The sequence below is a fragment of the Chrysochloris asiatica genome, unplaced genomic scaffold, assembly GCF_000296735.1.
Source record: "Chrysochloris asiatica unplaced genomic scaffold, ChrAsi1.0 scaffold00065, whole genome shotgun sequence".
Lineage (NCBI taxonomy): Eukaryota > Metazoa > Chordata > Mammalia > Afrosoricida > Chrysochloridae > Chrysochloris > Chrysochloris asiatica.
The window spans coordinates 4,221,607-4,232,235 of record NW_006408583.1 but is presented as its reverse complement, the minus strand read 5'-3'; the positions used below and the strand labels follow the sequence as shown (position 1 = coordinate 4,232,235).

The following is a 10,629-nucleotide window of genomic DNA, read 5'->3' as shown; positions in this document are numbered from 1 at the left end:
ACCTTTCCTGTTCCATTCAGTATCCCCTTGTTAGAACAAATGACTGCTCTTGTTTTATGTACAGGTTTCTCATGAGCACAATTAAGTGTTCTGAATGACCCATTCTTTGCAAGGTTATCCATAGCTTGTCATGGAGCCTTTGCATAGTCAATAGAGCACACATAAGCATCTTTCTGGTATTCTCTGTTTTCAGCCAATGATATCATGTCACCAATGATATCCTTAGTTCACCATCCTCTTCTGAATTTGGCTTGGATTTCTGGCGGTTCCCTCTCAATGTATTGTTGGAGTTGTTTTTTTAATTATCTTCAGCAAACTTTTACTAGTATGTGATATTAATGATATTGTTAGATGATTACTGCATTCTGTTGGGTCACCTCTTTTTGGAATGGGTATGAACATGAATCTCTTCCAATCAGTTGACCAGGTTTCTGTCTTCCAAATTTCTTGGTATAAATTACTGAGTGCCTCCAGTGTTTCTTCAACTTGTTGAAAGATTTCAATTTGTATTCCATCAATTCCTTGAGCCTTGTTCTTTGCCAATGTCTTCAGTGCACCTTGGACTTCTTCCTATAGTATCTCTGGCTCTTGAACATCGACCATTTCTTTTGGGTACAATGATGCTGTGTATTCCTTCCATCTTCTTTTGATGCTTTCTGCATCATTCAATATTTTGCCCATAGAATCCTTCAGTATTTTGGGAGGACTCTGTTCATCACCAAAACCCACTGCCATGGATTCGACTCAGATTCATAGTGACCCTGTATGACAAATAGAGCTTGTTCCCTAGGAAATCTTTACCGGAGCAGATAGTCTCATCTAGCTCCTGGGGAGCTGTTAGTGGCCTTGAACCACCGACCTTGTTTGTAGCAGCCCAAGGCTTAGCCTACAATGCCTCTAGGGCCCCTCAACTCATCAAAAGCAAACAAACAATACAACACTACCATCAGTGGATTACTACTCAAAACGATCCCGTATAAGGTTCCCAAGTATAAGGTTCCCAAGGCTGTAATTCTTCACGAGGTTAAGTGGAGTTATCCAGCCAGTAGGAAGGAGTGGGATTTTGAGAGTAAGGGATTTTCCTAGTGGAGGGCTGTAAATGAAAGGTGGGTCGGCCAAAGTTGTGCGATAGAGACGTGAGCCTGTAGTCTGAATCTAGGTGTACTGGATGCTGCTGGAGGTGGAAAGGGTTAAAGATGTCTTCATTCCTTTAAAAGCTCACTCTGGTACACGCACACACGGGCACACACACACACACACACATGCGAGCAGCTAAAGAGAAAGCCATTCTTTGGAAATCTGAAAGATTACTGCAATTCAGTTATTTCTATTGTCTTTCCCCCTTTATTATCCTAATATATGAATGAAGGCATCTCTGCTCTGGTGCCTAGCAATCAAGGGGAATGAACCAATTTCTGCTAGAGTAACGGTGGAGGCCACGGGGGCCCCCGCCTCTGCCAGCAGTTAGCAGCTGGAATGTCTCTCAGCTTGAAATGATTCTTCCTCCCGCGAGAACCTCAGGAATGCAGGCGGGCCTCACTTTACAGCGAGCGCTGGGCAGAGCAGAGAGTGCTGGGTTTTCCTTTTGGGGGTTTTGTGAACGTGAGCTGAGCTCAGTAAAGAACACAGCACCAGGAAATGCGCTTTACAAGGTCTCTATGGTCACTACAGTGAACCCACTAGTTGGAACCCGGACTGGAAAATAAAACCAAAAATCCAGAACCGGAAAGGTCTGCATACAAGGGCGGGCCGCGGACTCACTCCTGGAGTAGGGGGTGGTGGCAGAAGAGCCCGCTTGCTAGCCAATCGCGCCCCCTCCCGGGGAGGAAGAGGCGGAGTCGGGGCCGCCCTCCGGACTCCTCACCTCTCACTACCGCGCCCACGTTTGAACCCGCTAGGGCTTTTAGGCGCCCCGACAGCAGCCTACTCCCCGGCGCCGGCCTGGGACGTGCCCTTCCTCCCACAGACATGGCTTCGGGCGCTGCTACTACGGCCGTGAAGGTAAGGTTAGCCGTCCCTGCGACTGCAGTCCGCCCTGTGCAGTCCGGTTCCGGGGGACCGCGCCGGTGTGTGGCCGTGAGCCCCAGCTGCGGCTCCGATGGTCTAGGGCACTGCACCCGGGGAAAGGCGGAGTGTGTTTGCGGACTAACCCCCCACCTTCGGCCCATTTACTCCCACATCTGCTTGGCGTAAGTCCAGTCCCTTAGCACCACTCCTCTCCCCGGGGATGTGCTGGGCTGGAGCTAACGGGTGGCCCAAGGGGCTGCGTATCCGCAACTGGGGCGACTAACTACGTGTGTCTAGTTCAACTCGCGTTTCCGCTCCCTTACTCCCGCGGCCCACGTGGGAGAACTGCGTACTTGCTCTTCTGCATGCTTCCGGCCTTTCTCCTCCAAATGTTAGGCCTTCTCTGCTAAAGTTTTCTCTAGCCAAGCAATGCCGTGGAGCTTCTGAGACTTCTTTTGGGTTTGTTTTTAAAATGCTAGAAGTAGTCCTGTCTCGCCTACCATGTGTTGAGGCTTTGTTTGCCACCCTAAAAGTTCGAACTCGGTTTCCGCTAGTCTTTAGTCCGCGGGGGTTTCTGCACCAGGGCTCTTTGTGCGGCGGGAGCTTTTTGGTCAGAGGAGTGAAGGTTGCTGCGAGCCTCCTTGGGGCGATAAACACTTTGCTGGTTGATGTCTGCAGAGTGTGTGTGTGTGTGTGTGTGTGTGTGTGTGTGTGTGTGTGTGTGTGTGTGTGTAGAATTACATTGTAGAAGGGGAAATTGATGATAAAACTTAAGACCTCTTCGGTAGTTTTTTGTTGGCTACGAACGCAGTGAACTTGTTTGGCTTTTAAAAAATCTTTGCGGCTAGGCTTAGAAGGTCCTTGGCCGTCGCACGGTGTTCAGGTCTCTGGAGTGAAGGCCGAAGGCAGAAGGTGGTCTGTGCAATCAGACAGGGTGATTAGCACCTTGAATGAGGGACTGGGTGTGTTGCAATCAGACTTAGCTGTGAAACTGCTTTTGCTGTTTTGGAAAAGAATCTTGCTTTCAAATATTTATAGAACCTGTACCTGGCTTGGGGGTTAGACAGAAAGGGTTTTCCTGAAGCTCATGGGCAAAGTGAGTGAGTTCTTTAGGTGTTAGGGGAAAGGACTGCAGGGTTTGTTAGGAAGGTTAGAGTTCTATTTGTGTAGCAGAGCCCCTGGGTCGATTCGGATTGAAAGATTAGAGGTTCTAGTGCTCCAGAGAGTCCTGGGAGGAAAAGCCTGGAGATAACTTACAAAAAATCAGCCGTTGAAAATGCTATGGAACCTAATCCTACATTGACGCACTGGAGGTCACTATGAGTGGAAACTGACATGGCAACTGGCGGGTCTGTCTAGCACATGATTGAAGCTAGTGCTTATTATCGAGGAGCGCTGATAGCACAGGGACTACAAGCTTGGCTGGTATCCACAAGATCAGTAGTTCTAATCTTTCTGCTCCTTTAAAGATTTACAGCCTCAGAAACTGCATACAGGGTCGCTATGAGTTGGAAGCAACTCCGTGGCATATACCCAACACCAATGCCTTATTATCAGGGAAGGAGTCATAGGACTGGACTACTAATCACAAGATCAGTTGTTCAAACCCACCAGCCTCTCATTGGAAATCCTCTACAGGGTCACTATGAGTCAGAACTGACTCAGCTGCACTTAACAGCAGTGATCAGGGAAGAGCTATCTATGGTGGTGGTACAATGTTGAAGGACTCAACTGTTACCAAAGACTAGCAGTTCAAACCTACCAGCGGCTCAACGAAGGAAAGGCCTAGTGATCTGCTGTAAACATTACTATGATTAGTGATGTAATCTTTTCTCAAAGAGTTAAACAAATTATGGCTTCATTGGCCAAATAATTTACTTAAAGTGCTGTTAAAAACAGTGCAGTGCTATGGAAGCTGGTGTCCCTTAAATCTGGCTCAGATTTCTCCCTGTCACACTGCTTTCCCTGAGAAATTAATGCAGTATATTTGAGTACAGAATGGGCGCTGATTAGATCACTGATGTAAATATTGGATGATGGGTATTTTGGGTCTTGGCAAGCTGCTGAATAGAAAACTCAGAAGCACAAAGAGTGCTGGGCCTGCCTGCAGATTTGAGGCATGACACCTTGTCTATTTAGAAGCCAGAATGCCACCACCATTCCTCTCAGGCTCTGGAGACAACCTCCTTAATAGACAACAGAGACGCTGGTGCTCAGGGCAAAAAGAAACTAACAAAAACCATGTTCTAGCCCCAAATCATAGGATAGTGTAGCTGAGTGTTCCTTGAGAACCATATAGCCACCCTCGCCCCCTGGTGCTATCGGATAGATCTGTATTGGACTACTGGTGGGAAGTTCAAACCCATCAGCAGAAACCCTATCCAGAGTTGCTATGAGTTGAAACCGGTTCAACAGCACCTACTATCAACAACAGCCCCCTGTGTGCAGACATGAGACTAAGGCCCATTAAGGCCAACTTCCTTGTTTAGTGACAGAATTGGCCCTAGAACCTGGCATTACACCAGTTAGATGTGGTAAGGATTTCTGAAATCTGGCATGTGATTACTCCTTGTTGTATATTGTAAGTAATGAGTAAACCCAACCCAGCAAAGTCCATTTCCAAAGCATGGACCCAAAAGACTTCAAAGAAGGGACACTAACAGATACTGGTAAACGAATGCTCATTGCAGCACTATTGCCAAAAGGGAGAAACAACCAAATGTCCATCAACAGATGAGTAGATGAATAAAATGTGGTATACTCATGTACAGTGAATTTTATTGTTGTTGTTAAGTACCATCGAGTCGATTCCGACTCAGCAACCCTGTGCACAACAGAATGAAACACTGTCTGGTCCTGCGCCATCCTCACACTTGTTACATTTGAGCCCATTGCTGCTGCCACTGGGCCAATCCATCTCATTTGGGGTTTTCCTCTTTTTCACTGACCTTCCACTTTATTGGTAAAATGCTGCCCTTCTCCAGGGACTGGTCACTCCTGATAATATGTCTGAACTATGAGAGATGAAGTTTGGCCATCCTAGCTTCTAAAGAGCATTCTGGCTGTATTTCTTCCAAAACAAATTTCTTTTCTTCTGGTAGTCCATGGTTCTTTTAATATTATTCTCCAACACCATAATTCAAATGCATCATTTCTTCTCCAGCACCATAATTCAAGTGCATCATTCTTCCTTATTCATTGTCCAACTTTCACACATGCACATGAGGTAGTTGAAAATACCATGCTTTCAATCAGGTACACCTTAGACCTCCAACTGGTATTTTTGCCTTTGAACATTTTAAAGAGGTTTTCTCTAGCAGATTTGCCTAATCCAATATGTTATTTGATTTCTTAACTTCCGTGAATCTTGATTGTGGAGCAAAATGAAGTCTCTGACAGCTTCAATCTTTTCTTCATTTATCATAATGCTATTTGTTGGTACAGTATTCAGGATCCTTGTTTACTTAAATTGAGGTACAATCCATACTGAAGGCTGTAGTCTTCAATCTTCATCACTTAGTCTTTCACATTTTTTTCACTTTCAGCAAGCAAGGTTGTAGCAGCTGCATATCGCAAGTTATTAATTAGTCTTCCTCCAATCCTCATTGCCATGTTCTTCGTCATGTAATCCAGCTTCTCAGATCATTTGTTCAGCATACAGATTGAATAAGTATGATGAAAGAATACAACCCTGACACACACCTTTCTTAATTTTAAACCATTCAATATTCCCTTGTTCTGTTTTAATGACTGCCTCTTGCTCTAAGTACAGGTTCCTCATGAGAACAGTTAAATGTTCTGGAATATCCATTCTTTGCAGTGTTTTCCATAACTTGTCATAGTCCACACAGTCGAGAACCTTTGCATAGTCTGTAAAGCACAGATAAACAGCTGTCTGATATTTTCTGCATTTAGTCAAGATCAGCATGATATCCCTAGTTCCACATCCTCTTTTGAATCCAGCTTGAATTTCTGGCAGTTTCCTGTTGATGTACTGTTGCAACCATTTTAAATTATCTTCAGCAAACTATTCTTGCATTGGATACTAATGATATTGTTGCAATGATTTTCACTTTCCGTTGGGTCTCCTCTCTTTTGAATGGACACATATCTCTAACAATCATCCAAAGTTCTTGACTCAGATGATTGAGCACTTCCACTGCTACCTCAATTTGTTGAAAGATTTCAGTTTGTATTCCATCAATTCCTGGAGCCTTGTTTTTCACCAATGCCTTCAGTGCAGCTTGGCCTGCCTCCTTCAGTACCATTGGTTCTTGATCATATGCTACCTCTGGAAATGGTTGAACATCGATCATTTCTTTTTGGTTCAGTGATTCTATGTATTCCTTCCATCTTCCTTTGATGCTTTCTGCATCATTCAATATTTTGCCAATAGAATCCTTCAGCATTTCAAGTGGAAGCTTGAATTTGTTCTTCAGCTCTTTCTGCTTGAATAATGCTGAGCATATCCTTCCCTTTGGGTTTTCTCCAGGTCCACATTTTAATACTTGATGGATTTCACACTGAAAAAGTTGATAGAATTCTTAATTGCTCATCACTGGCTTTAGTGGTTGGTGTGTAATTTTGAATAATAGTAGTGTTAACTGGGCTTCCTTGTGACATATGCATAGTATCCTGTCACATGCATCCTGTGTTGTACTACAAGATAAATTCTGGAATGTTCTTTTAGATGATGAATGCAAATGATAATCCTCTTTAAATTGTCACTCCCAGCACCGTAACCCTGTGATTATCTGATTCAGTGTGGCCAATACCATCCATTTCAGCTCACTAATGCCTAGGATATTGATCTTTTTGCATTCCATTTCATTTGTGACAACTTCCAATTTTCCTAGATTCATACTTGGTACATTCCATGTTCTTATTATTAATGGATGTTTACACCAGTCTTTCCTCATTTTGAGTTGTGCACTATCAGCAAATGAAGTCCCAAAACTAGTCATGTCATTAGGGTTCATTCTACTTTGAGGAGGCAGCTCTTCCCCTGTCATTATTCAAGTGCCTTTCAACCTGACGGGGGCTCATCTTTCAGCAAGATATCTGACAGTATTTTGCTGCTATTCATAAGGTTTTCATTTTCTGGCCCTATGTCTGTCACTCTGGTAGCATAGTGGTTATAAGTCAGGCTGCTAATCTCACAGTCAGCAGTTCGAAACTAACAGCGGTTCCACGGGAGAAAGATGAGGCTTTCTGCTCCCATAAAGATTTACAGCCTCAGTTCCGCTGTGAGTCGAAACTGACTCCACAGCAAATAGCCAACCATATCTACCACTGTTCCGCTGCTATTGATAAGGTGTTCAGTAAGTAAACATTCAATATAGTCCATCTTTCCTTCTTCCTTTTCTGTCTTAGTTTGGAAGCTAAGTCTGGGTGACCCTGTTGGTAGTTAAAATTCCAGTGGCATAGCTTTCATCATTACAGCAACACACAGGTACCACAGTATGACACACTGAGAGATGAGTGGTGAGTAGTGGAATCTTACTCAGTCATCAAAAGAAAAGTCCGGCTATATGCTATGAGAATGATGAACTGTAAACAGATTGTGCTGAGTGAAAAAAGTCAGATACAAAAGGACAAATAGTATATGATAAAGTAGGCAAATACATAGAGACCAGAGTTTGATGTTGAAGTTGTCAAGGATTTCGTTTTTTTGGTTCAACAATGCAGCAGTCTGGAAATCTAACACGGGGCAGATCTGCTCCACAGGACCTCTGAACACTTTGCGGTCTAACATGTGTCTGACCCAAGCATGGAATTATCCACACCATGCCTCATTTGCATACCAAAGCTACACAATGAATAAGAAAGACTAAGCAAGAGTTGATACCTTTGAATTAGGGTATTGACAAAGAGTAGTGAGTGTGCCATGGACTTCCAGAAGAATGAACAAATCTGATGGAAGGAGTACAGCAGAATTCTCCTTACTAGCATTGTAGGGAGGGTGGCAAGACTTTTTGTCACATATTGTGGACATGTTGTTTGGAAGGGCCAGTCCTTAGGAAAGTACACCATGCTGGTAGAGAGTCCACAGAAAAGAGCAAGGCCCTCAGTCAGATGGATTGGCATGCTTGGTGGCTGCCACAGTAAGCTCAAGTAGCAGTGATTGTTGAGGATGGCACCGGACTAGCAGTGCAGCATTCTGTGGTATACAGTGTCATCCGGAGTCAGCACCATCTCAGCAGCACCTAACAACAACGTTTATTGGTGGTTACCAGGACCAGCAGGGAGCAGCACATGGGGAGTTATCATTAAGGGCTACTGAGCTTCTGTTAAGAATAATGAACAATTCTGAAAGCAGATCATGGTGATTGTAGACCATGGTGAACGTAGTTAGTACCACTAAATTGCACATTGTTGAAATGGCCCTGTGGGCTAATGCGTCAGACTGCAAAGTTGTTTGAACTGCAAGGTCGGTGGTTCAAGCACACCAACTGCTCCTTGAAAACCCCGTACAGGGTCACTATGGGTCAGAATCTACTCGGTAGCACTTAACAACAACAACAACATCTATTTTACCTATTTTGTTTATTTTAAGAAGAAAAAAAAATTTTTTTAAGGTAAACCAAAAAAGTCATCTGTGGTATAGTGAATTATTTATTGTTTCTTCTAGCCATAATCTTTGTATCTACCACCAAAGAACATTTTTGCCCTGCTGGGTCTTGGTAAGAAAAAGTGGGAGAAGATGCTGATAGGATTATAAGTTTCAGTTGTAAGTGGTTAGCAGTTCATTGTGATTATAAAAACACAGAGCTCTTAATATATATAAACTGAGCCATCTCAGAAGCACAAATGGGGGCTCTCACGATCAGGTAAAGAAGAACCAGGAGTGGAAGGCTTTTGGACCCTGAGGCCCCTGTGCGTTGAATATCCTGGGACAGAAAACTGTGACCCTAAAGGAGTAGCCGAAGAGCAACAGCAGCAGAACCAAGACCAGAGCACAAGACAAAGTGGCGGGCATCTCAGCCCATGGAGCAAGTAAAGCTGAGTGGCATCGGCAGGAGGCTTGCTTGTAGAGTTGCGTCCAGACATTGAATTGGGGAGCTAGGTTTGCTGTCCCACTGAGCTAGAGCCGAATACCTTCAGGATGAGATGCCATGTTGGCATTTATCAGCAGCCATAAAGGAACTTTGTAACATTGCTCTTTGTAACAAAGAGCAGAAGGAGACGGGGCTGAGGCGAGGCTGTCCAGACCAGAGAACTGTGCCCTGAACAATCCTGAGCCTGCCTTACAGCCTGTTAACATCCCTAATAAACCCAGAGCTGGGAGTGTGGTGCCTGAGTTCTGTGTGGTCACTACAATGAATTCTCGAACCTGGATGAGAAACACAGTGCTGTAGGAGGAATGGTTGGTAACATTTGGGGGATTTTTTTGCATCCTCTAAACCTTAAGGAGTCCTGGTGTGGTGCTGTAGAGGTAAACACTGGACTGCTAACTGCACTGTTGATAATTCAAACTCACCAGCTGCTCCTTGGAAACTTATACAGGGTCGTTATGGGTTAGAAGTCCTGGTACGGCGTTGTGGGTTAATGCACTAGACTGCAAAGTCAGTTTGAACTTAAAGGTTGGTGGTTCAAGCTCACCAGTCGCTCCTTGGAAACCCTCTAGAGGGTCGCTATGGGTCGGAACCGACTTGACGGCATTTAACAACAACAACAATGGCACTAAGTAACAGTATCTTTGAGGGGAGTGAGGTGGACCAATAGAATAAGCACTGGACTGCCAGCCCCAAGGACAGTGGTCTGAACCAACCAGCTGCTCAGCAGGAGAAAAATTAGGTCTTTTATGCCCACAACAATTTACACCCTATACAGAGTTGCTATGAGTAAGAACCAACTCTACAGCTCTCAATAACCACTTAAGGGCTGGCACGCCACACAGGTCTCCAGTCTTACCCCTGGGCACGCTTCTTCCCAGTTTGTGTGTAGGAGGCACATTGACTTACAAGTGGCGTATGTGGCCACATTCACTGGCACCATTTCATCTGACCACTCACAAAATACCAGTTCAGTCGGAGATGCTGGGGGAATGGAGGAAAGAGTTGTGGAGCTGAGAGACTAGCCTTGTGCCACAGCCCCATTGCTTGCTGGTGCTGCTAAGTATCGTCCAGTCAGTTCTGAGTGATAGCAACCCTGGATAGGGTTTCCTAGGAGCAGCTGGGGAGTTTAAACAGAGAAATCTTGTACAGGGTTTCTGAGGAGCAGTTGGTAAGTTTGAGCCACTGACCTTGTGATTATCCTACAGCACCACACCAGGACTCCTTAAGGTTAGATGATGCAAAAAAATGTTACCAACCGTTCAGCAACTTAATTCTCTGAGTCCCAGGGTCGTGGGCTGTAAGATTAGTACCAGGGACTTGAAAGACTCTGGATTTAAGTACAGTAGCATGGAACTTTCTCAGCGTAGCGTAAGGCAGTCCACTAAAAACAGCATCATAGCTTCCCCATTCAGTGGTGCCAGGAGTTGGAGCTGAAATTCATTCTCCCTAATTTGAAGGATAAGGAGCTCTGGTAGCGTTGTTGTTGTTGTTGTCAGGTGCCATCGAGTCGGAACCGACTCATAGCGACTCCATGCACAGCAGAACGAAACAATGTTCGATCCTG

At 44.7% G+C, this 10,629-nt stretch overlaps 1 protein-coding gene across 1 annotated transcript in view; it reads left to right on the top strand.

The window, feature by feature from the left end:
* Positions 1 to 1,963: 1,963 nt before the first annotated feature.
* Positions 1,964 to 10,629, top strand: part of MTAP (methylthioadenosine phosphorylase) — a 60,581-nt gene continuing 51,915 nt past the window's right edge. Inside the window, exon 1 of the mRNA XM_006864457.1 lies at positions 1,964 to 2,001. Within this exon, the coding sequence (XP_006864519.1) occupies positions 1,969 to 2,001 (33 nt within the window). The 5' untranslated portion in view covers positions 1,964 to 1,968. The remainder of the gene's footprint in view (positions 2,002 to 10,629) is intronic.